General features: G+C 42.6%; 1 protein-coding gene across 1 annotated transcript in view; it reads left to right on the top strand.

Moving 5' to 3' along the window:
• Positions 1–16674: 16674 nt before the first annotated feature.
• Positions 16675–24948, top strand: part of LRIG3 (leucine rich repeats and immunoglobulin like domains 3) — a 51298-nt gene continuing 43024 nt past the window's right edge. The window contains exons 1-3 of the mRNA XM_068169943.1: positions 16675–17165; positions 24293–24364; positions 24684–24758. Coding sequence (XP_068026044.1) covers positions 16969–17165; positions 24293–24364; positions 24684–24758 — 344 coding nt within the window. The 5' untranslated portion in view covers positions 16675–16968. The remainder of the gene's footprint in view (positions 17166–24292; positions 24365–24683; positions 24759–24948) is intronic.

The raw sequence follows: 24948 nt of genomic DNA, 5'->3' as shown, positions 1-24948 counted from the left end.
CATCCAAGTGCCGGGTTCTGCACAGTGGCCACAGCAATCCCATGCAGTGCTGCAGGCTGGGGGTCAGAGTGGCTGGAGAGCAGTCAGGAGGAGAGGGACCTGGGGGTACTGGTCGATGGTAGGCTGAACATGAGCCTGCAGTGTGCCCAGGCAGCCAAGAGGGCCAATGGCATCCTGGCCTGCATCAGGAAGAGTGTGGCCAGCAGGAGCAGGGAGGTCATTCTGCCCCTGTACACTGCACTGGTTAGGCTGCACCTCGAGTACTGTGTCCAGTTCTGGGCCCCTCAGTTTAGGAAGGAGGTTGACTTGCTGGAACATGTCCAGAGAAGGGCAACGAAGTTGGTGAGGGGTTTGGAATACAAGCTCTATGAGGAAAGACTGAGGGAGCTGAGGTTGCTTAGCCTGGAGAAGAGAAGACTCAGGGGCGACCTTATTGCTCTCTACAACTATCTGAAGGGAGGTTGTAGACAGGCGGATGTTGGTCTCTTCTCCCAGGCAACCAGCACCAGAGCAAGAGGACACAGTCTCAACCTGTGCCAGGGGAGGTTTAGGTTGGATGTTAGGAAGAAATTCTTCACAGAGAGAGTGATTGCCCATTGGAATGGGCTGCCCAGGGAGGTGGTGGAGTCACCATCACTGGAGGTATTTAGGAGGAGACTTGATGGGGTGCTTGGTGTCATGGGTTAGTTGTTTAGGTGGGTTGGATTGGATGATGGGTTGGACACAATGATCTTGAAGGTCTCTTCCAACGTGGTCTGGTCTATTCTATTCTATTCTATTCTATTCTATTCTATTCTATTCTATTCTATTCTAAATGCACATCTGCCTATTTGCAATTCATCCTCCCGACTCAGAGATTTATAATCTATTTTCTATTTGTTTCCCACGCATCATTCTCTGTCTGATCAATAAGATATTTGGTCATGAAACAAGGAAATAAACTAGTGTGAACTAAAACACAGCCAAGTCCCTGCTGGCACCCTATTGCATTTGAATTGGTGGCTTGCTTTTTGTTGTTATTGTTAAAACATTCTATTACTAAAACTTGGTGTGCTCTTTCTCATTCTTTAAATGTGAAACCTTGTTCCCTTAAACAAGGCCTTCCCCTTTTAGTGATAGAAGGGTGGAAAGTAAAACATTTGATTAATACATTCCTCGTCAATATCCCACCAGCACAAACAGAGATAGGATTGGTTTTCAAATAATCTTTTTCCTCAATAACTCTGACTACAAGTTCCCTTTAAACCTACTAGGGTCAAACTCTTGAAGTTCTCAAATGCAATTGGTTTTATCATGCCTCCTTTCAGTATGCAAATGCAGTTGTTTTCACTCCATTTTGCCCTATTCTTCAAAAGGAAAAAGTTTACAGTGTTTACAAATCCTAAGGGTGACAATCATTGCACTGACTTCAACATTTTCTGCATCAAATTTCCTCGTTTAATTTCCTTTTAGTGTTCTGTAATCCTAAATTAATTTAAAATGTAAATGACATGTAAAGACAAGTGTTAAAAGTTTGTTGTTTTTTTTTTTTACTTTCTCAGGCAATAAACATCCTGAGATTTAACAACAGGACTCATTTGTTTAGTTAAAACCCATCTTTATTACCTCTTTCAGCTAACGCTAAGAGGTACAAACATTTCGCGGCACCGAAAGCTCTTTGGTGCGCTGAGCTGAAAGGAATAAACAGACTTGAAGATGCCAATGATGGGCTGAAAAAAAGTAATTACCAAGGGGCTTTCTCGAAGAATTAGTGTCCTTTAATATGCTGATTAATCAGCTTTTAAATAGTGAAAATCCTTGATTAAATATTTCCAAACACACAGAATGTCTTTAGAGCTTGCAGGTGATAATGGTATTAGAAAAATCCAAAATAATTAATACCTGGTGTGTTTAATAGTACAATTATAGTTATTTTCAGATAGGAAAAAGTTCTTAGTAACACATTTATTGTCTGCCTCTACTGTGTGTATGAACACTTCACTGAGAGGTTTTCTTAACTCTCCCAGAAGCAGGCAGCGAATATCCCATGGAGTTCAATGAACGCAGCTGGGAGCCAACCCGCCCCCGAACGACATCCACATGGATGGCGAAAGACGCTTTGTAACGCCACCCCCTCCACAAAGGCTCTGAATGAAGTTATTGATCGCATTCAGCATCTCAAAGTGCTTCACACTTTGCGAAAGTACGTGTTAATAGGCCTGCTCTTTGGTGCTTCAATTAGTGCTATGCATTGGAAATGGCTCCTGAAAGCTTCTTAAGATTTCTCAGTGGAAGGCAACCTCGAAAAAGCAAATAAATAGCAGATAAATACTTTCTTAAAAGCCCAATTATAATTATTATTATTAACTGGAACGTAAGAATACTCTGCCTCTTTCTTACAAGTAAACACAATTATTTACAAAAGCTTCCTAACTTTTAAGTGGCTTGTAACACCCACATCTTTATACGAATTTAATGAAAGGAAAATGTCAAATGTCCTGTTGGGTTAAACAGGATTAAGCCTTTTGTCTGTGCTGTGTGATAAGCTCATAAGTGCTGTTCCCTGATCTTTCACTTGCACACCTACTTGCGTGTTCATTTTCTTGCCTTCTAAATATTCTCCTGTATTGAAATCCAAATTTCTGCGTACAATTCATTATATAAATTGATTTTTCTGTGATTAATTTCCTTCTTAAGACGTTGCCCTCAATTCTTTATGTGATTTTTGATACAGAAGTAGTCTGCTGGAATTAAAAGATCACTCACACTCCTAAACTATCTCGTGTCCCTGTTTCTAGCATCTCTAGGTTGTATTTATTATTTTCTATCCTCTGTTGTGGTTATAGTTTTTAACAACTATAAATGTACAGAAAATCCTTTTTGCCAATTCTTTGAGACCACAAATCGAAAGACGGAATACAAGACTGGACATCCTACAGTGTCTTTCCAGTCCCTTTGTTGCTCTTTCCCGAAGTTTCAAGCTAAAAAATATGATCTGTGACAGATCAACTTTAAAAAAACAAACAAACAAACAAACAAGAAACAAACTAGATTTCATGATGCAATATATTGAATCACACAGAACAGAATCACAGGACTGTCAGGGTTGGAAGGGTCCTCAAAGATCATCCAGTTTCAATCCCCCTTCCACGGGCAGGGACACCCCATGCTAGATCAGGTTGCTCAGCACACCCTGTTTCATTTCCCACAGTGAACCAAATATGTTCCCAGAATAATTAATGAAATCCATTGCAGCTACCGGACTGTGTTTAAGGTCACTGTTAGACACTACAGCACTGTACTGTACTGTTAACTATGGGTCAGAACATCACCTTTCTAATGGGGAGAAATGCCCAGCCTTTTCTTTCAGTGGAGAAATGCCAGCTTCTTTAAAGCTATGCAATAAAACACCCATTAGCTTCAGTGTTATCCCCCTTAGTTTATGTTTATTTACTGTATGTGTGGCAGTAACACATATTCCAAGATTAGCATCAAAGAGACTCAAAATTGCAGTTGTATAACAATTTGGTGAATTTGAAAGAGTGGCACAAAGGTTCCTCATCTGGGAAGATCTAACGCCTCAGCAGAGAGGGTGTTTCTATCGGCACTGCAAGTCACAGAAGCCTGTGGGGTGCAGCAGGATTTGCAGGTTTTCCTGCCAGGCTGTTGACCCTGAGGCTGCTATAGTCTCAGCTGAAGGCTGCACTAGCTATGCTTGGAACCTACTGTATTCCTGAATACACGAAGAAATGAAGAAATGCATACAGTGAATGAAGTTAAATATTTGTGGAGAAAGTGAAAATGCATATAAACCACATTTGTGTGTATATATATAGATGTGTGTACGAATTTGCATATACAATATAAAAATGTCAGTCTGAGCACTAGCTGCACATAAACCAAATAAGTAAGCAGGATAAAAGTGCATTAAAGAGTTGTAGAATACATGCAAACTTTGTGTCTTTACACAGGTTTCTACAGCACCAGAAATGGAAGACCTTAAAGTACAGGCACTGATGCATGCTGTTTGGTTTGCTTTCAACCACTTTTCAATTTTTGAGCTCCTATACATTTTTTTTTACTGGCATTCTGAATGTCTGAGCTCGTTTTTCTTGTACTGCAGATTCCATGATTATTAATACCAGATCTGCACGTTGCTGGAGTAGATGGAATTGTACATTGATGCAAGATTAGGCAGGATTATGCAATTGCATTCTGTCAAACTGGACAGCATGATTTTTACTGCTACCTTTAGAATCTATTGCTAGCTTTATTTGAGAAACAAATAAATCCATTCTAATCCACCAGAAAGTTAAACTAGAGGGAGACAACATTTGAACCAGCAGTTTTCAAGGACAAAGATACTTGTAAGAAAACATATTGAATGTACTTGATGAGGCAGAGTGAGGTTTTTTAAGCTGAAGGGACTGTGATGCTTCTAAAAAAATGGATTGCTAAAAAGAATGGATTTGCCACCACATTAAATGAGTTTCTTTGGGCCACAGCTTCTGTGATACGTTGTTTTCAGTGGCAACAACAGCTTGAGTTACACCCAGGACCCCTAATGCCTTGCCACATGTCCCATGCTTCATATTATGGCACCTGGCATCATTTGCAGAGCCCAACGACAAACCAAATGAATGAACAGAGCCAGGTTAAAACCAACTCAAGTTAAAAATCATGACCTGGCTTTCTGTAAAGCACCACAAGCAGCTGTGTTCGAAAGTGTGGTAAGGGCAGGTCTGAGCAGGCATTGGATGAGAAAATCTGAAGCTATCACTGCTGAGAAAAAGATTTGAGGAACCATCCAGGAGGATAGTCTGTTTGCACTGCAGTCCTTTATCCTCCCCATCTGAAAAGTTGTCCCTTCATATGGAAAGGTCCTTAGACCACACGCTAAAGGCTGTTCAGGCACATCTGCTTTGCTGTAGGGTAGTGCTAGAGACAGTTTTGGGTCTCTCATGCTTGCAGAACACTTACAGCTGTAATGATTTTCCTAACAACTGCAGTCAGGTCCACTTTGGCAGAAGACTGCATACTCAGATTCCAGTTCATGAAGGAGTCCAGGTCAGGAATGGTTCTTACCATCCCTATCACTGGCTTTCCATTCTGTGTCCAAACCTTCTTCGTAAATACACACTGATGTGCTTTTCTGAATCAGGGCTTTTTGCAACAGTCCATAACAGCTCTGGATACCACTGTATGCCACTAAATAATGATGACAAAAACTAAGGGCTTTAGATTTTTTTGGTAAAATTACTCATTTCTGTGAGATGCTCTAACGTATTTTATAATTGAATATATACTTAATTTGAAAACATCTGTCTAATAAATCAGATAAATAAGTATTTGGAAAGCATTAGAGTAAGTTTAAGAGATTTAAAAGAAGTCAAGAAGCTATGCTTAAAATAAAAAACAAACAACTCTACCACTTGAAGTGTTGATACTTTTTAGAAAACAACATGCATTTAAAAGCCATCTAAAGAGATGATGGGTTTAGTTTTAACTCTGGATTTTCTCTTCTTGTTCATTTTATCTGAACATACTTTATGATTTAATTTTTATTGCACACAAACAGAAAGGGACTTGGGGTTGCTGATTGACAGCCACCTAAACATGAGCCAGCAGTGTGCCCAGGCAGCCAAGAAGGCCAATGGCATCCTAGCCTGCATCAAGAATAGTGTGGCCAGCAGAGGCAGGGAAGTCATTGTGCCCCTGTACTCTGCATTGGTTAGGCCACACCTTGAGTACTGTGTCCAGTTCTAGGCCCTTCAGTTTAAGAAGAACACTGAGACACTTGAATGTGTCCAGAGAAGGGCAACAAGGCTGGGGAGGCCTCAAGCACAAGCCCTACGAGAAGAGGCTGAGGGAGCTGGGATTGTTTAGCCTGGAGAAGAGGAAGCTCAGGGGAGACCTTATTGCTCTCTACAACTCCCTGAAGGGTGGTTGTAGCCAGGAGGGAGTTGGTATCTTCTCCCAGGCAACCAGCACCAGAACAAGAGGACACAGTCTCAAGCTGCACCAGGGGAGGTTTAGGCTCGAGGTGAGGAGAAAGTTCTTCAATGAGAGAGTCGTTCGCCATTGGAATGTGCTGCCCAGAGAGGTGGTGGAGTCACCGTCCCTGGAGGTGCTCAAGAAGGGATTGGACGTGGCACTTGGTGCCATGGTTTAGTCATGAGATCTGTGGTGACAGGTTGGACTTGATGATCTTTGAGGTCTCTTCCAACCTTGGTGATTCTGTGATATGTGTTAAAAAACCACTATTTATAATTCAAGATATCAGTTTATATATGAAGTGAAATATATACAAGGCTAAGTTTTTTTGCTTGATACTGTTTTTAAATTGTATTAGTTTTCTAATAAGATGTAAGTCCAAGGGTTTAACATTGCCCCAGGGAGAACTAACTACAGTCTCTGCAGAGAACATTGCTCATAGCTGAGGTGAAATATCCATCACTGAAAATTCCAGCACTTTTAATTCCATCTCAGTGACATCAGTGAGATAACTGAAACATTGCTCACATGTGGTACTCAGGAAGTGAGTGTATGATTTAATCCAACTTTTAGGAAGGTTATTTTATGCTTATCATTAGCATTTATTTCCTAACAAAAAAATCAGAATGAGAAATATTAGTGTGAATAATGTGGTTACTAGTGGTGGATTATTTTTCTTTCATTATGATTAAAATGTGATGCAATTTTTCAAAGGTTCAGAACTATCATCAAACCTTTTCCTGATTAATTTCTGGGTTTGTTTGGGGTAGGGGGTGTGTGTCTTTTTTTATTCCCCCCCAAAAAACTGGGAAATTTGTTCTGTAGAAATAGCTTAGCCAATCTCATAGAGACTTTTCTGATTATAAATTACTCAAAGGATACCTCACTTATCTAGTGTCTGCAGTACAGTGAAAGCCATGTTTTCTTAATCACTGCTGCCAACCTTGTCCCCATCATGATCAGTTACGTGGTAGCACTATTTTTAATCTTGACACTGTATATGTGGGCCAAGGTATCTAATAATCCATATTGTGGCACTGTGTCCTCTTACCCAGCTAAGATGCGTTAGGATGTTGACGCTGTTGTTGGCATTTCTCTAGAAGACTCTTTTTCTACTGCAGTATAATCTAGAATGCTATTTGCCTTGTAGAAATGCTACAGTATTTCATTCTTTCATCCTATTTATTTCCTTTCCATAAAGTGCAAAAGCAATAGAGAACATAGCTGCAAGGAGAGTCCCTCGAACAGAAGTTTCTTGTTTGGAGATGACAGCAGACAACTAAAAAAGTGGCTTGAGATTCAATACATGAAAGTCTGCACTGTGAATGGAATGAAGCTGGAGGTGGGGAGATTCAGGCTAGATGTGAGGAGGAGGTTCTTCACCATGAGAGTGGTGAAACCCTGGAATGTGTTGTCCAGGGAGGTGGTTGAGGCCCCGTCCCTGGGGGTGTTTAAGAGCAGGCTGGATGAGCCTCTGTCCAGCCTGATCTAGTGTGGGGTGTCCCTGCCCATGGCAGGGGGGTTGGAACTAGATGATCCTTGTGGTCCCTTCCAACCCTGAATGAAACTATGAAACTATGAAACTATAAACCATGAAATATTTCATCTGATAGATTGGAGACTGTAGAGAGAGCAGTGAAAGGAAGCAATGACTGAGAGGAGATTACTAAACTGCAAACCTGGAAGGGAAAGTAACAATGGAAAAACTTCATAACAGGCAACATTTACAGAAATGTGTGCTGAATATTCCCTTAGTTTGCAGAAAACTCACTTGACAAAGTCACTGAGGACCAAGAGAAGTGTCACGGTCATTAGGGAATGGACAAACTCAGTCACCCAGCATTAGGTGGCAGCTAACTGGGCTACCTGAAAGGTGACTGCTGCATTTCAGAGGCTTCCCAAACCATGTTGCTTGAATGTGAGAGATGCAAAAATGACCATAGAGAGTTTTGCTTATATAAGATTCCCCCAAAAGTGTCAGAGCCATGAACCAGATTCGTACCAGTATCACTTGCAGTTTCTATCCAATTCTGTATTAAAAAGATCAATACAAAGAGTATACTGCAGACCATCATTCACTGATCTGGCCAGCTGGTGCACAATGCTGGGGTTTGCTGCAAGTCCTGCTGGGCTGTTGCTGGCACCCATCCCCTTCAGATCAGCAGGCTGTTTGCTGCTCTCTGGTCCAGCCTTCTCTTTGATGCTCCAGATCAGAAAGGGAGATTTTATTGGCAAATTTGGCTATTGCAAGTGCCCACTTGAGCAGCTGCAGAAGTGGTGCAATGTATGTTCAGGCAACTTCTTACTGGGACAGTTCTTGCTTATTTCATATAATGATTGAGAAAGCAATAGTCAGCAGACTGCAGAAAGAGGGGAGCAAGCCCAGATGACACTACAGTTGCCTATGACTCACTGTTTGCCCAATGATGGCAATGGGACAGCTTTGTGCAAAAGTGCTACTTGCTGCAGTGAGATCTGTAAACTGTGTTCTCCTAAGCATCTTACTAACTTGAGCACAAGCCCTATGAGGAGGGGCGAGGGAGCTGGGATTGTTTAGCCTGGAGAAGAGGAAGCTCAGGGGTGACCTCATTGCTCTCTACAACTACCTGAAAGGTGGTTGTAGCCAGGAAGGGGTTGGTCTCCTCTCCCAGGCAACCAGCACCAGAACAAGGGGACACAGTCTCAAGCTGCGCCAGGGGAAGTTTAGGCTGGAGGTGAGGAGAAAGTTCTTCACTGAGAGAGTCATTAGTCATTGGAATGGGCTGCCCAGGGAGGTGGTGGAGTCACCATCCCTGGAGGTGTTCAAGAGGAGATTGAACATGGCACTTGGTGCCATGGTCTAGTCATGGGTCTGTGGCGACAGATTGGACTCGATGATCCTCAAGGTCTCTTCCAACCTTGGCTATACTGTGACACTGTGACACATTACTGTTTGGGAGAACCATTGCTGGGTTCAAGAGAGCATTTGATTCATTTTTCTTGCCACAAAACCTTTACTTATTTTAAAAGATTATTAAAATAAAAAAGACAAGACAAGAAAAGAAAGAAAAAACCCCAAAACCATCACTACCACCAGACCAAAACAACGCCTGGCAAGTGTTTTATTACAGTAGCACCATCCTGAAATTGCATTCACTTATTTTTATTCGAATTTACACCATTTCAACTTGAGTGTTCCTTAATGACACAAAACTAACTTGTTTCTTTTTCTCCCTCTTCCTCTTTTGAAGTTACAGCATTGTAGATGTTGATTGTTTAATTGTGCTTCCAATCACGCACTTAACTTTCCACTTAGCCCCATGCAGGACATGACTTGAAGACATTAACAATCGTCACTAATGTGGATTGCCTTAGGATGTTTAAGTTTATTTGTAATGGAGTCAAACATTCACTGTTTAGATGAATTCTATAAAAGCTGAACACTTTCTGCCCTAGGCAAAGTTTTCAGAAAGAGTTCATATGTTTTTTTTCTGGTTGCAATCAGTGCATTCAAATTATGCATAATTTGGTTTTCATGGTTTCAGCTTTGGATCACACAAAGTCAAGTATAATTACTACCAAAAATAAATTTCTGTATTCACCTTGGGATATTCACTGTGGACTTATGACACACTAGTTGAAGATTCACAATTACTAGGAAATTATTTATTTGGTTGGTTGGTTGGTTGATTGGTTTTTTTACCCCCTCAAACACAACTGAAACTGCAGTGGTTAATCACAGGAATTGAAATACATGGACATGAATTCCTGGGTTATCACAGTCCACTCTCACAAGCCCCGCTCCTCACACTCAGATGACAGGGAAAGTAACACCAAACAAATCTAAAACAAACCTCTAGGCTGAGATAAAGAGAGTTTAATGGGATACATTATACAGTTACATTACCCAAAGCAGAATCATAAGCCAGTGTGTAGTGGGTTGAGAGAGAAGGCCTAGCTTTCCCTCCCCCACAAAGAGAAAAAAAACCACAGCTAACTCAGTCGGAGAAGCTAAAGGGATGCTATATTTACAAGCAATGTGAAAATGCAGGTTATTTATACACAATATATATACAGTATTTACAATATATATACAGAAATATACAGCAAAGGAAAAAAATACAGGAACAAAATTCCCTCCTCCGGACAGAGGAGGGTTCCCCCCCTGTACCCTGCTCTCTCCCCCTACCTCCCTTTTTTCCCAAAAAGGGTTAGAGAGAGAAAAGGCAGTTATTAAGAGAGAAAGGTGTTAGTAGGCCTTATCTGTTATCCAAGGTCAGAACTCTGGCTAGTTGCCCAGAAGCAGACAAGCAGGAAAGGGAGAAGGAAAGGAATGAACTGAGAAAAATTCCAACTGCACTAAAACTTAAAGCTGCGTTCTACCAATCTACCAATGAAATTCATTTAGACCTGTCTTTGTTTACAAAATATTCAGCCAGAGTGTCCCAGCACTGTCCTTTTCTTAAAGGCACAGCCTCAAACAGTCACACAGTGACAAAATGGTGCCCCCCTCACCCAAGCATGCATTAAAAAACAACACCCCAAACTTGGAAACTGAAGCAGCAGCTGGCACAGGATGCCTCTCAGGCTATAATCCAAACTTCAAGCTCCATGATACTTTGCTCTAGGCAGCACTATCATTTTGAAGCCGGCATGGTAGCAGCATGGTATTGAATATCAGCAGCAGATTCAGCCCAATCCATCACTAAACATAGTACCTGTCCAATGGGCAAAAGGAGGATGAAAATCTTTACATGATAAATATTCCATGATGCTGGATGAGATTCTTGTTTACACACACAAAGTGGAGAAGTGAAAAGGGTCTTCTGCATCCAACAGAGTTTTTGTGGGACTCCAGACAGGCACCTATGAGGAAAGACTGAGGGAGCTGGGGTTGCTCAGCCTGGAGAAGAGGAGACTCAGGGGTGATCTTATCACTCTCTACAACTACCTGAAGGGAGGTTGTAGACAGGCGGATGATGGTCGATGGTCTCTTCTCCCAGGCACCCAGTACTAGAACAAGAGGACACAGCCTCAGGCTGCGCCAGGGGAGGTTTAGGTTGGATATTAGGAAGAAGTTCTATACAGAGAGAGTGATTGCCCAGAATGGGCTGCCCAGGGAGGTGGTGGAGTCGCTGTCATTGGAGGTGTTCAGGAGGAGACTTGATGGGGTACTTCGTGCCATGGGTTAGCTGTTTGGGTGGGTTGGATTGGTTGATGGGTTGGACACGATGATCTTGAAGGTCTCTTCCAACCTGGTTTGGTTTATTCTAAAATAAAGGTTATTCTAAACCTAAGGCAAAACCTACTATTTCATATTACAACTTATTTTGTATAAGTAGGCAGCCTCCACAAAAACACATCCTGTTTCACTTTTGTGTTTTAAGCAGGATGGGTCTCACTGGCTCATCTCTCTCTCCAGCGTTAGAGACTTTAGAAAAGACTTTATTAGCCTTAAGATTTCAATTTTTTCAAAATGGATTACACTGGGAAACTTGCAATAGGGAGTGATTATCTTGAGAGGATGAACTCCTCATTTCCTTCTCCCAGAGAGTCTTAAATATCATTTTTAACCAAAAATAAAATTTAACTGAGAAAGGTTAGAAATGGATAGACAGGACATTATTTCTGCTAGTATTCCTACAGGGCCATTTACTGAAAGTGTATAGATGGGCCATTTATTTCTGTCTTACTCTATCAGCACTGAGATGTGTCACAGTATAAGCAACTTTGCTTCTGCATTTAGCTGTTGAACAGTACTTAAGTCGCTTTATGTATCTATGAAAAGTACAAAATGTGAAAGATATACTAGACACAGATGTGGATTACCTGATGACTATAGACAACATGAGAGATTCTTAATTCCCATGGTGGTCTTAAATGGACATCATAATTTAGTAGGTGCAACTGTTCACTCTTTTTGACCTTCTGACAAATCCTGAAGATTTAACTATATATAATATATATTCCAGAGGGACCTTGACAGGCTGGAGAGGTGGGCACAAGCCAACCTCATGAAGTTCAATAAGAGCAAGTGCAGGGTCCTGCATCTGGGTCGAGGCAATCCCAGGCACAAATACAGGCTGGGCAGTGACTGGCTGGAAAGTAGCCCTGAAGAGAGAGACTTGGGGGTGCTGGTGGAAAAAAAGCTCAACATGAGCTCTCAGTGTGCACTTGCAGCCCGCAAAGCCAATCGGATCCTGGGCTGCATCAGGAGAAGTGCGGCTAGCAGGTCGAGGGAGGTGATCCTCCCCCTCTACTCAGCCCTGGTGAGACCCCACCTGGTGTACTGTGTCCAGTTCTGGAGCCCCTATTACAAGAGGGATGTGGAGGTGCTGGAACGTGTCCAGAGAAGGGCCACAAGGATGATCAGAGGGCTGGAGCACCTCTCCTATGAGGGCAGACTGAAGGAGTTGGGGCTGTTCAGTCTGCAGAAGAGAAGGCTCCCAGGTGACCTAATTGTGGCCTTCCAGTATCTGAAAGGGGCCTACAGGAAGGCTGGGGAAGGACTTCTCAAGATCTCAGGTAGTGCTAGGACTAGGGGGAATGGAATGAAGCTGGAGGTGGTGAGATTCAGGCTAGATGTGAGGAGGAGGTTCTTCACCATGAGAGTGGTGAAACCCTGGAATGTGTTGTCCAGGGATGTGGTCGAGGCCCCGTCCCTGGGGGTGTTTAAGAGCAGGCTGGATGAGGCTCTGTCCAGCCTGATCTAGTGTGGGGTGTCCCCTGCCCATGGCAGGGGGGTTGGGACTAGATGATCCTTGTGGTCCCTTCCAACCCTGAATGAAACTATGAAACTATGAAACCATGAAACTATATACAACTATATGTAACTGCCTCTTTTAGTGGCTTGAGATGTCTTTAAGAATTAAGCTAATTTAGATCATTCAAGATGTTAGTTACCAGTGTTATAAATCATGTTCTAATTTTAACTCAGAATAGAAAATTTATACTATCTTAATTTGTTTTTACTTAACTTAGCAAAAGGCAAATTACTGTTAATAATCAGCTAAAACCAGCCTGATTTAAGGTTGACCTTTTGTGGAGCTAGGTTACTTGAAAGCAGTCCCTGATTTCAATGCGTTAATGATATGTAAAAAAAAATCATGCTTAGATTTTGGGTGTGCCTTTTGCCTGAAGTGAATGCATATTTTAAACAACATATGTTTGGACTTGAATCTGTAAAACCATGTTTATCTGATTTAAAATAATCAGAGACTGAAAACAACACCATTAGAGTTAACCTAGAGTATGCCAGTGAAGGGTCTACAGTTCGTTATGCAAGGTCCTTTACTCCACAGCCAACTCACTCAGACTACTACGTTCAGTAGTCTTGTGGAGGACTCTCATTAGCCAAAGAGAGAGCTTGAGGGTCTTGTTTTACAAGAACTTTTCTCAGCAGCTGTGCTTCCCCCTCCTCAACATCATCCCCTCAGGGTGACCTATATTTAAGCTGCCATGGAAAAGGCCTGTCTTTGCGTAACCACTATGAGTAAGCCCTCTTCTGTGTGCAGCTATGTGAAAAACTGGATGAGAGAATTATTACACCTCTTAACTAAAGTAGGCATGTGTGTGTTATTATTTTTGATGGGGTTTCAGTCACGTCAATCCCTTAATCCTGTTGAATATTTATTTACACTAATGCTGATGCCAAACAAGGCTAAGCAGAAACCCCTTGCAACACGTAGAGATAACGGGGCAGAGGAACAAGAGACTCCTCACTTTGATATAAGCTCACTTAGGGCACATATAGACCAGTCAAAACTGTGAAAGAGACATTTATAATTGCTTAGACATAGTTTCAAAGGTACTCTCTCAAGGTAAAACTAATGATGAGGAGAACTCTGGACTGGGGGGTTGCCAAGTGCTTGCAGTCTTCACATCAGCTGCAGAACTGGTCCCTGAGACTTCTGAAGAGAGCAAATTTCCCTGTAGAAAGACAGACTCTCCATCACAGGCACCGAGATACAGCACAGAAGTATTTTAGAATTCACAATATAAAATGTTTTATTATTTTCAGAAAAGATGCTACAAAGACAAATGGATTAATTTTCTGAATTGATTTACCTTGCTTAATTTAAAACAGCTTGATACATTAGTCACACTAAATATGCATTAGGTTTTGCTAAGGGCACAGTGTTCCATGGCTGCATGACTGGCTTTCAAAACTACAAAACCAGAAGTTCTTGCCCTTTCCAACATTTTAATGTCTTTTTCTTTTTCTGCTTTCTTTTCTCAGGTTCTCTGTAGTTCACAAGTGCACGGTGCATATTATTGGCTGCTATGATAAGTTCAAAATGTTGTTTCTGTTTTTTCTTTCCCTTGGATGCTGACAGCTTAATAACTCTGTTGCCACTTACTAGTGAATCACTGCCTTTGACAACACTCAAGATAAGCTCACTTTTCACAGGCAAGAGGCTCTTGGCTGTGCACTCTGGGAATTGTAGTACAAGGTTTAGTCATTTTAAATCCATTTTAATTTTGGTAAGATGCTCAATAATTCAGTGGAGCAACAAAAAGTCTTCCTCTTGAATTTTTGATTACTTTGCAAAAGTAGCAAGTATTTTGCTTCAGTGTGAACACAGCATGCTCAAGTGTCCCTTTGTCTTAGTATAATGGTGTGAAACAACTGGACAGCTAGAACAAATGCTCAAAATTTTGAAACCAAAGGAAGCTTTCCCACTGACTTCAGTGGAAGCAGGAACAAGCTAATGATGGATAGCTCTGAAAATCTGAATTTGGCACTGTCCTACTGACTACTTAGAATGCCTCGGTGTTTCACAGGCTCTGTTGCTCTAATGTCACTAATGTTTTTAAGTCTGCAGAGGGACTGAACAACTATGACACTGGAACACGTTGCCCAGGTAGGTGGTTGGAGCCCAATTCTTGGAGATGTTCAAAGTGGGGCTTGACAGGGCTCTGGACAGCCTGATCTAGTTGAGGATGCCCCTGCTTACTGCAGTGGGTGGTTGGACTAGATGACCTTCAGAAGCCCCTTCCAACCCAGACCATTTTAAGATTCTATGACACGCCAAAACTGCCAGGACTGTTCATTTACAACAAATTAGACAGAGGGAGCTGGGGCTGCTTAGCCTGGAGAGGAGGAGACTCAGGGGTGACCTTATTGCTCTCTACAACTACCTGAAGGGGGGTTGTAAACAGGCAGAGGTTGGTCTCTTCTCCCAGGCAGCCAGCACCAGAACAAGAGGACACAGTCTCAGGCTGCGCCAGGGGAAGTTCAGGCTGGAGGTCAGAAGGAAGTTTTACACAGAGAGAGTGATTGCCCATTGGAATGGGCTGCCCGGGGAGGTGGTGGAGTTGCCGTCACTGGAGGTGTTCAGGAGAACAGACAGGGTGCTTGGTTACATGGGTTAGTTGATTAGGTGGTGTTGGATGATAGGTTGGACGCGATGATCTTGAAGGTCTCTTCCAACCTGGTCTATTCTATTCTATTCTATTCTATTCTATTCTATTCTATTCTATTCTATTCTATTCTATTCTATTCTATTCTATTCTATTCTATTCTGATAACTGGTAAATACAAGGCTTTTTATCCTGTATTTTGCTGCTTTGCTTGCTTGCTTTTTTGTAGGGAAAAAAATAAAAGAAAAAAACCATGGAAACAAAAACTGTGCTCCTGCAGTTAACTTCCTAAAGGAGAACCAGTGATCAATGAAGGACAAGCTGACAAACCACCGCACAGCTGTGCACACCCTTTGCACCTGGAAACAGTCATGCTGACAGTTGCACATGAATATTTGTAGCTACACAAGATTAACCTGCTTGGCTTGCAAATGCATGATTTCTGACTAAAATGCAGTTCTGTTCCTATACTTTAAACGTGGGTTCTGAGATGCACATGGGAACGCAACAGGAACACAGTTTCAGCCATGTAAACTTCGGTATGGGAGCCGTCAGGCTTTTGAGGCTCCAGGTTCCCAGTGTCCAAGACGTCTACAAACTTGCAGGTGAAATGCATCAAGGTGGGAAAGAAAGCACAGCGCCCAGGAGCAGCTTGATGTCTGCTGCTGCCTAGTAAGGGTGTGTGAAGCGTACGGTAACCGAATCCTTTGCAGGGTCCCGGCTTACATATGGAACTTGAACAATAGGTATTTACTTAAATTACATAGATTACCTCAGAGATGTGGAATCTGTATACCCTGCCCACTTCCCTGAACCTCTGGAGCTGGGATCCTGTGGGGAACGTAATGGGCTTAATTACGGTGTCTGGACTAGCCGCGCAGGACCCGGAAGGCAGGAGTTAACCTCACCTCACCTTTTACATGCCAGTGACCCCAGGCTTGGCTGGGAACCTGTTGGGGCCTCTGGAGCAGCTCCTGGATTGCCCCAACTCGCGCGCAGGGAAATCCCGCACGGGCAGGGCCCGGGCGCCTTCGCGCTTCGACTCGCGCGCCGTGAGCGACGCTCAAGGCACCCGGGGCCCGCTGCCCGCTCCCGCCTACCCCAGGAGAGGCCGAGGGCACACACGTGTGCCCGCCCTGCTGCGAGGCCGGCCCTCGGCTGCCCCCCAGGCCGGGCAGCGGGTCCGGGGTGCCACCGCTCTGACCTGGCAGCAGCGGGGCTCGACACCAGCCCACCCGCGCCTCTGCCCACCATGGCTCGCCGCTGAAGCCCGCAGGGCCGGGCCAGCCACCCCCGGCGGCGGCGGGACGGCTGGGGGTTGTGGCTGTCACATGGCAGGGGGAGGGGGCTGCGGCGGGGCGGGCCGCGCTCGGGGCTCCCCCGGCCGGGCAGAGGCGGGTTGAGGCGGAGGAAAGTTTGTGGAGCGGCTGGCGGCCGGCGGCGCTGCGGAGCCCCCCTCTGCCGCTTTCTCCCTTTACTTTTTTTTTTCTACACAATCTCTCCCTCTCCCACTGCCTTCCCACCTTGGCTGCGTCTCCGGGGCATAAGCAGGAGCCGCCACCCGCGCTGAGAGGCAGGAGGTTACGCCGCACCCGGTTCTGTCAGTGAGGGAACAACAGGAACGGGAGCGCGGGCAGCGGCTTCGAGTCCGCCATGCCCCGCCGGCCCCGCGCGGCGCCCGCCGCCCTCCTGGTGCTGCTGCTGCCGCTGCCGCAGCTGCTGCTGCTGGGGGGCCGCGCCGTCGCCGCACGCTGCCCCGCGCCCTGCCGCTGCGCTGGGCACCTCGTTGCCTGCAGCCGCCTGGATCTGAGCCGGCTGCCCGAGCGGCTGCCGCGGGCGGCGGTGCAGTTGTAAGTATCAGGACGATGGGCACCGCGAGGGACTGGGGGGGTCGGCCCGCGCCCGTCCGCCATCTTCTGCCCCTGGGGGCTGAGGTGCCCGGTGGAGGCCGCGGTTCCGTCAGCGGGTGGGCTTTGTGTCGGAAGCGCGGGTTGCGTCGCCGTAGCGAAGCGGGAGGTGCCAGCAGCGAGGTGCGTGGGGCAGGAGGGGACAGCGCCGGGGGCCGGCGGCCGAGCTGTCAGCGGGAGCGGGGGCCGCCGCAGCGGGACAGCATCCTTCGGGCGGGCTGCGGCCCCCGAGGTGGTGGTGATAAGCAGCCGGGCTGAAACCGGCTGCTCAGTATTTTCAGAGACGGAGGAAAAAAGTTTTGATGACTTTCTTGGGAAACTTGTAGTACTAGTCATTGGGTTAATATTGATTCCTGTATCGAGAAATCTGGTCTCGGTTGTCCGAATCGAAATTCCCCGATAGTTGTGCCTTTAATGACTGACTCTCACGGGAGCTTTCCTCGCTCGGTCCTGTGGCATGGGTTCACCGAATCCACAGTAACGCGTCCGTGAAATGCCATCTGTACAGAATTTACTTTCAGTAACAAACTTTTATGGACAAAGCATAAATGACGGGAAATTTCTAAAAGCCTGAAAATAGCTGAGGGACTTTGCACATTTGTTTTTAATCTCTTGTCACTCAAAGATCTTCCATATTACTCGTATTAATTTTCTATTACATTTCCAAACCAGATTGAGATAAGGGCTTTAGAGTAAACAGGAAGACTTTCAATTAGTTGTGGCTAATTCTCTTCAATTGCCTTGTCTGGAGGTCATGCTGCTTTACTCGTGAAATGTGGATGGCTGTATTGACACCATATGGAACTGAACATAGGACTGGCTCTGGGAGTTGAATATTTCCAGGAGTGATACAGGAACGTGTGAGGGAAAGAAACTTTTTTCTTTTTTTTTTTTTCCCCCTTTGGCTTACGTGATTGAAACATACGAATCAAATCCTGGATCTGCTCTGTATTCAACAACTTGTTTTGCTTCCTATTAAATTTCATTCTTTTTGTTACTTTTAAGCTATTTCAGTATTTTTAAACTATTTCTGACAAAACCAAACACTTTCTTGGATGCTAAGCTAACCCTCATGGCTTAGTTTCTTCGCTTTCTTCAGCGCTGTAAAAATCCAGATGTGACAGTATACTAAACACAAAAACAAACTAGGACTTTAATTTTTTGGAGCTGCTTTAGAAAGCATTTGTCATTAGCAGTAATCCAAATTTGTCTTTCTCACTTGTGTTGCTGAGAAGCAGTAAGCCACATTTCAGGGCCTTTGTGTTAGCACAAGGGAGATTTTTCTAATTAGAATTGCCTTGGTAGTGTAAATTGTCCTTATGTAAGTTCACATTCCTTTAAAAGTGTGAGAAAATAAGTTCCACTTGTATAAATAAGCTTTGGTCTGTTGTAAGACACCCTGCTGTGAGTGCTCATTGGACAGCTGTGTCACTCGCTCTTAAACTCACAAAGGTACATCTTTGTAGGTGTCACCAAACCATGTGGTCTGGCTGCTTTTGTGTAAATATTTCTTTTCTTTGTGTCAAATGCCTTAGAAGTTGTCTACTCGTTTTTCCTTCTCCTCTTCTTAATAAGAGAACAAGGAAGAGTGCAAATTGCCTATTGACTCCAGCAACTCCAGTACCTGGAGCTGGGATTGCGCCATCTATAAGATTATCGTGTGTTTCAGTATTACATACACAAAAAAGGTTTGACTAGTCCGGATTATTGTTGCAACAAAATGTGCACTTACAAATTGTAAAATACTGCTTATGATTTTTATTGGTATTATGGTTATTGTGTTTTCCATGGAAGTCCATAGCTGGTATAGCCAAAGGCTAGTAGTTTTAATTGCAGGCTTTCCAATCCTCTTTAAAAAACAAAATCTGTGACACAATGCCTCAATATATGCAGTGGAGATCTTCCAAGCAAGAGCGTGAAAGCTCCTGTGTCCAAGAAAGTCTAGGCTTGCGTTAGGCTTTACAACTTCTTGTGCCCATTTGTCCTCTTGCCCAGATGGAGAGTGGGTCAGCTGAAGTTGTTTTGAAGCTCCGTTTCACGCTTTCATGGCTTTTATGTTTAAATTCCCTGGTGAAACAGAATGATAGCGTCTAACATGGGAGGACTGTGTGATCTCAGAATGGACTAGGAGGGAGATGATGAAAAATGAGCCTGAGTACTCGGTTACATCCCCTTCTTCTTGGTGACAAGTGTGAAGCTACTGCTTTGTATGTAAGTGGCTTCACAAAATGGGGTGTAAACAGTCTATAATTGTTAATTTTACTGTGATTTTAGCAAAAAAATAGAGTCTTCTGTAACCCTGTCTTCATGGAAGATAGCGATCTGAAGCTGATAAGTGTTTGTAATGACTTTGTGTACAAAGTATGAGGTTAGATTTACTTCACTTCAGGATGTGTGTTGTGAGATTGCAAGTATGTGGCTTTGTTTGGACTGGTGTAGCAGAACAGGAGGGGGGAAGAGCATTTGGCTGGTGTCGTCCATGTGTGCAAGCTCTTGGTGGTATTGCTGTACCCCTCTCCTGGTTCACCAAGGAATGCTAGAACTGTCGGTGGGGCAGCAGGGAAAGTCTGAAAGATGGTTTTCACTTGTGTTTGTATTACATCTTTAGTGTTTATATTTTATAAATCCTCTAGTTCTCCACCAGAATTGCCAGAAAAAGGGCCGTATGGTTTTCACAGCTGTTTTTCAATATTTTCCAGACTAAAACTTGAACAAGCTGATTTATGAGTCACTTTGGATCAGTGTCTTAAAACAGCTACAGCCTGGCTTTTTGTTTTTCAGCTCTCCTGATTTCTGCTGAATTAGCAGCTCTATAGGCCCCAGTGGGACTGATTAAGAAGCTGTTGCTGGATTTGCATTTTAAAATTTGACTTGGGGCTCAGGTTTCTGAGTTCTGTGAGGAAGATGATAATTGTGACTTAAGTGTTGTAAATTAACTTAGGGTCTAAAAGATCTAAAATCTGTGAAGAAGCAATCATCTTCTCCCTTAATACATTAGGTCTTCCTTTCAGATTTTTATCACATAAACGCTGATGTTCAGATTTACCTTTCAGCTTTCTAATGCTGAGACCTGTGAGTTATGAAAGATGGTTATAGAAACAATGGAACATAGAAAATAGCTTGTTTCATAAACTGGCTTCTTAAAAGGCCTCACAAAACTGGTATGCTTTTTCAAGTGGAGGCATTTCCACTTAAATGCTTGATCACTTCTATTGGAAATCTGAGGTGAAGAACAGGTAAATTCACTTTTCATTGTAATAAAGGATTTCTTAATATAAATCTGTTTTTTGAAGTTTCAGAGTGCATTCACTGTTACATCTTTTGTGGTTTCTGAAATTCTAATAGCAAGAGTAATCAGGCAATTTTCTCCACACATAATTTGGTTTAAACAGACAAAGAAAATGTATAGTTAATAATTTTAGTGTTTTAATATCATCACTTCTGTGAAGGAAAAATACTGATTCATTTCCAAACCTTTTCCTCGCAGTTGTTTTAAGATAGGTTGAGAAATTCACTGGAATGAAGCTTTGTGACAGGGATGATAGATGTTTGTTTTAAAAATGTCTCAGATCTAGTCCTTATATGTTTTAGAAGGGTCTAACCTTCATTCAGAATATTAGTAAAACCCAAATATTTTAATAACTCATGGTTCACTTCCAACCACTGATTTAGCTTAAAAATAAGCAAAAAAGCCTCACAAGATACGTGTTTCTCATGCCAGTAATATAGTAGTGAAATAACGTTTAATAAAATCTTTATAATTCATATTTTATCCAACAATTGGCAGACCAGCATCAATACAACTATGTGAAAAAGGGGATTCAGTAAAGTCTGGAGGGTTGAGGGTTTTTTTTGTTGCTTTACTTTGAGTCTTTGTTGCAATTTGTGTTTGACAACCTGTAAGTAAACCAAGAATGAGGATTTTGTATGTATGTGTGTTTTTTTTAAGTAGGTGATAGGTGGAAAATATGAGGGTATCTTTAGTGTTAAAAGACAAACACACACACACACACACAAATAATTTGAAATCTAGTGTAAGTTGTTACACTCACGGTTGCCTTGATAGACTCCAGATGGATGTGAGCTTGAGCTCTGAGTGAAAGTGTCTGGCTCCAGTGTGGTGATCATGCACAGCAGTGGTTGTAATTGCAGGATTTTTATAGTTTAAAGACTCTGCCAGATTTTTTTTTTTCCTTAACATGTTATAACTCCAACAGAACAAATCTACTCATGTCTGTTACTGTCTGGTAGGTCCTTTAGGCAAATATGTTTTAAATAAACCTTTTGCAGGGTTCTTAGATGAAATGAAGAAATGCAGGTTTTTAGCACTAACGTTGAAAGACCTTTGTTGAAATAATTACTGATTCCTAAATCTTGTCTGAGGCATGAAGAGCAGTAACATATTAGGCGCTAACAGCCATAACTTCAGTGAATTTTGGCAGTTTATTTGCATAGTTCTTGTAATCCCTGCAGACTAAAACCAAATACTGAGTTAAGTTTAAGGCTAGAAGTTGTCTCTACTCTGTCTAGTGTAAAGGACCAAGTTAGATTCCAGTCTAGATCTCTGTACCAGATTTTTTTTTCCTTTATCTACATTTAAGAATGCAGTGGGAGAGTTTCAGATCTATGCAGCTAACACCTTCAAATGTTATACAAAAGGGACTTTTATCCAGTCTATGATCAGGTGAATTATAGCACTAGATTTTTAAGCAGTGAAAGATGCAGTCACCTAACTTAAGTGTGGTTAATCTCATTTACAGGGGAACTCAAAAATCATAATGATGAAGCTAACACTTGTGGGGTTTTGAGAATGTTAACACTCTATTGGTTTTCTGTCTTTAAGAGGAAAATCTGTAGGTGTTTAGACACCTGGAGGAAGGCACACATGTATACTAGGTGTTTGAGTCCAGAGCTGAGTCACAGAATACATCCCCCATGTGGCCACCTGAAGGTGGTGGAGGGTGTCTTCCTTCTTGGTGTCTTCCCCCAGCCCTCAATGCCCATTTTTGGCACTGGAACATGCCTTCCCCACCTGTGGGTCTGCTTTGTGCACAGTTCTGTGTAGCCCTGGCTTGCCATAGCTCTGCAGTCTGATGAGCCTGATCCACTTGCCTCGCTCAGAGCACATGTTATAACCGAGTACTGGTGCTACTCCTTGTAACACCCTTATGTGCCTGGAGTTATTTTTAATGTTTGGGTTTTATTGTTGTTACCCTTTTTTTAACCACTGACTCCAGGAGAGGACAAAAGGGATGATGGAGTTGTCTTGGTAACATTGAGTAAGAACTGTGTAAAGCACCAAATGATTAGAGGAGTCTAAAATATGGTTTTACCATCCCCATGTGCTGTTGGAGAAGCCTTAGGTGCCAGACTGGGTTGCAGCTTTACACCGGTGTCTAAGAATGTGTAAGGGAGGGTGCAGAGAAACCAGAATTCCCTCTATCTGCAGTTGTTCCCAGCATAGTCACAGAGCAGAACACCTAGCACAGACCTTGAATCTGGCTTGATTTAAGCCATTTCTGGCCTGTGTGCAGCAAGGATATGCTGATCATGAAGTTTCTTCGCTTCCAGAACTGTAGACAGAGAGTATACATATCCATGACACTCAGGCTTGTGTTTGGCATGCTCAGTAGACATGACTGTGCTGAGTCATATCATACAGAAAAAGTAAGGAATCCCACAGTCTTCTCATAGATTCATCTTGAGGTACACTTCATGCCTCTCTGACTTGATGAGTTCCCCAGGCATGTTGGATGTCTGTTCAGTGCTTAATTATCAGGGAGAAATGTGCTGTGAAATGTGAGAAATTTCTTTACCTGATGGTAAGGCAGCTCACTGTTGAAGTATGCTGATGCAACTCTTAATGTGTCTGCATTGCAAACTGGATTTACTATTCCTTAAAAGTAGTGCTGGTTTATTTGCTGACTTGAATAAACTCCATTCACTGAGCACTTCCCACATGGCTGAATCAGTTCAGAGACAGGCTCTAGTATGGAAGCAAGAAGGTGCATGTTGTGATGGGCGAGTGACTAATAAGGCAGGGCCGTGGCTACAAGACTGGTTGTGAATCTGTATCACCTGAGCAGATCTCTATAGACATGTGAGTTTGAGTTTCTGTAGTTAGCTTCTATGTCTTCTTTGTATGGTCATTCTTTTATTTCTGTGATGTTTCTGGTACTTCTGAAGCTACATCAGGAATTTTTAGGGCATTTTATAGTGTTGTCGAATGTTTGAGAGGACATACATGGAAGATGCTTGGTGTCTGTAAGGAAATGTTGCATACTTAGTAACCTGGGTTGTTCTATAGCAAACACTGCAAAGATGCTAACAAGCTTTCTTATAAACTGCCTCAGTGTATGTTTGGCATCTTCCATACAGAGTGGCACAGTCTAGGTGCTTGAGCTACTTCTACAAGTGCAATTAAGTGCAGTATTAAGGCAACTAGTGTACAGAAATCTTTAAGGTCAGAGTAGCGTTAGGCCTTTACGTGTCAGTTTTCTTCTGACATTGTGTGTTCAAGATCCCTATTAAATTTAAGTTATGTAGGAGTGGAATCCTGAATTATGTGAAAGCATGAAAATTATGTGATTTCTGGACAGTCCTCATAGGGTGCTTATGATCTATGCATTGCTTTAAAGAAGCGATAGGCGTAAATAATAGAAATATTATGATTGACTCAAGGAATGAAACTGCAGTGAGCACTGGTTTATGAATTTTCCTTGTAACCAAGAGCTTGCTTTAGCCATATCTTTTGTTGTGAAGGGATGGAGAAGAGGGGTTGATGATAGTGTATGAGTCAAAAGTCTTAATGTTTTTCTTGGGTCTTGCACACATCCCAAAGAACAAATAGAAATTGTTCAGAGGTATAGGACACTGCTGGCATTGATCTGGATATTTACACTTGTTTATACCTTGTGTACTCCATTTCTATTATAATTTTACTAATACAAAACCTCAACTTTTTTATGTACTTGGGAACAAGTGATAACATAATTTGGATAGAAATTGTATTGCTTTACCTGATACTTTACGGCGAAACTGACAGGCTGTTTATTTTTGTAACCTTACAGGGACTTAAGTCACAACAAATTATCTTCAATCAAGACTGGTCTTTTGGATCACCTTCATAGTCTTCAGGAAGTGTAAGTTAATTTATCTTAATTAAAGAAAACCCACAACAACCCAAAGCAAAAACACACCAAAAAAACCAACCCCCCAAAAAGCCCCCAAAATCTGAACCAAAAGAGCCACCCAGTGTTTGTGTATACTAATTGTATAGCTATTTCTCTGAGGATAATTGGTTGAACAACAAATGTGTTTGCTGTTCTAACATTTTACATTAAATAACCCAGATTTTTGTTAATTTTAGGTTGACATTGTTCAGCAGTTTAGCAAGTCCAATATACATATTTCTGTATGTTCATGCATCAAAACTGACTCTCCCTTTTCTAATGTTAATAGGAAGTTGAACAACAATGAACTGGAGATCATTCCAGATCTGGGACCTATCTCTGCAAATATAACTGTTCTGTCTTTGTAAGTATATATTCCTCTTGTCCTTAGTGGAACTAACTCTGCAGGGTTTGTGGAAACATATGCATTGCAGAGATTAAAGTGAAATAATTGGAAATAGAGTAGCTTGTGGTTAAGATGTTGATTATGTCATATTATTTAGCAGGTTGTTTAAAATGTTTATAATTGAGCTTAATCCTGGTAGTTTTTGTGC

Source organism: Melanerpes formicivorus, unplaced genomic scaffold (genome assembly GCF_026170545.1).
Source record: "Melanerpes formicivorus ecotype bairdi unplaced genomic scaffold, bMelFor1.0.p_v2 SCAF_247, whole genome shotgun sequence".
Classification (NCBI taxonomy): Eukaryota; Metazoa; Chordata; class Aves; order Piciformes; family Picidae; genus Melanerpes; species Melanerpes formicivorus.
Note: the sequence above shows the minus strand (reverse complement) of the source record. Positions and strands in the feature narration are given on the sequence as shown.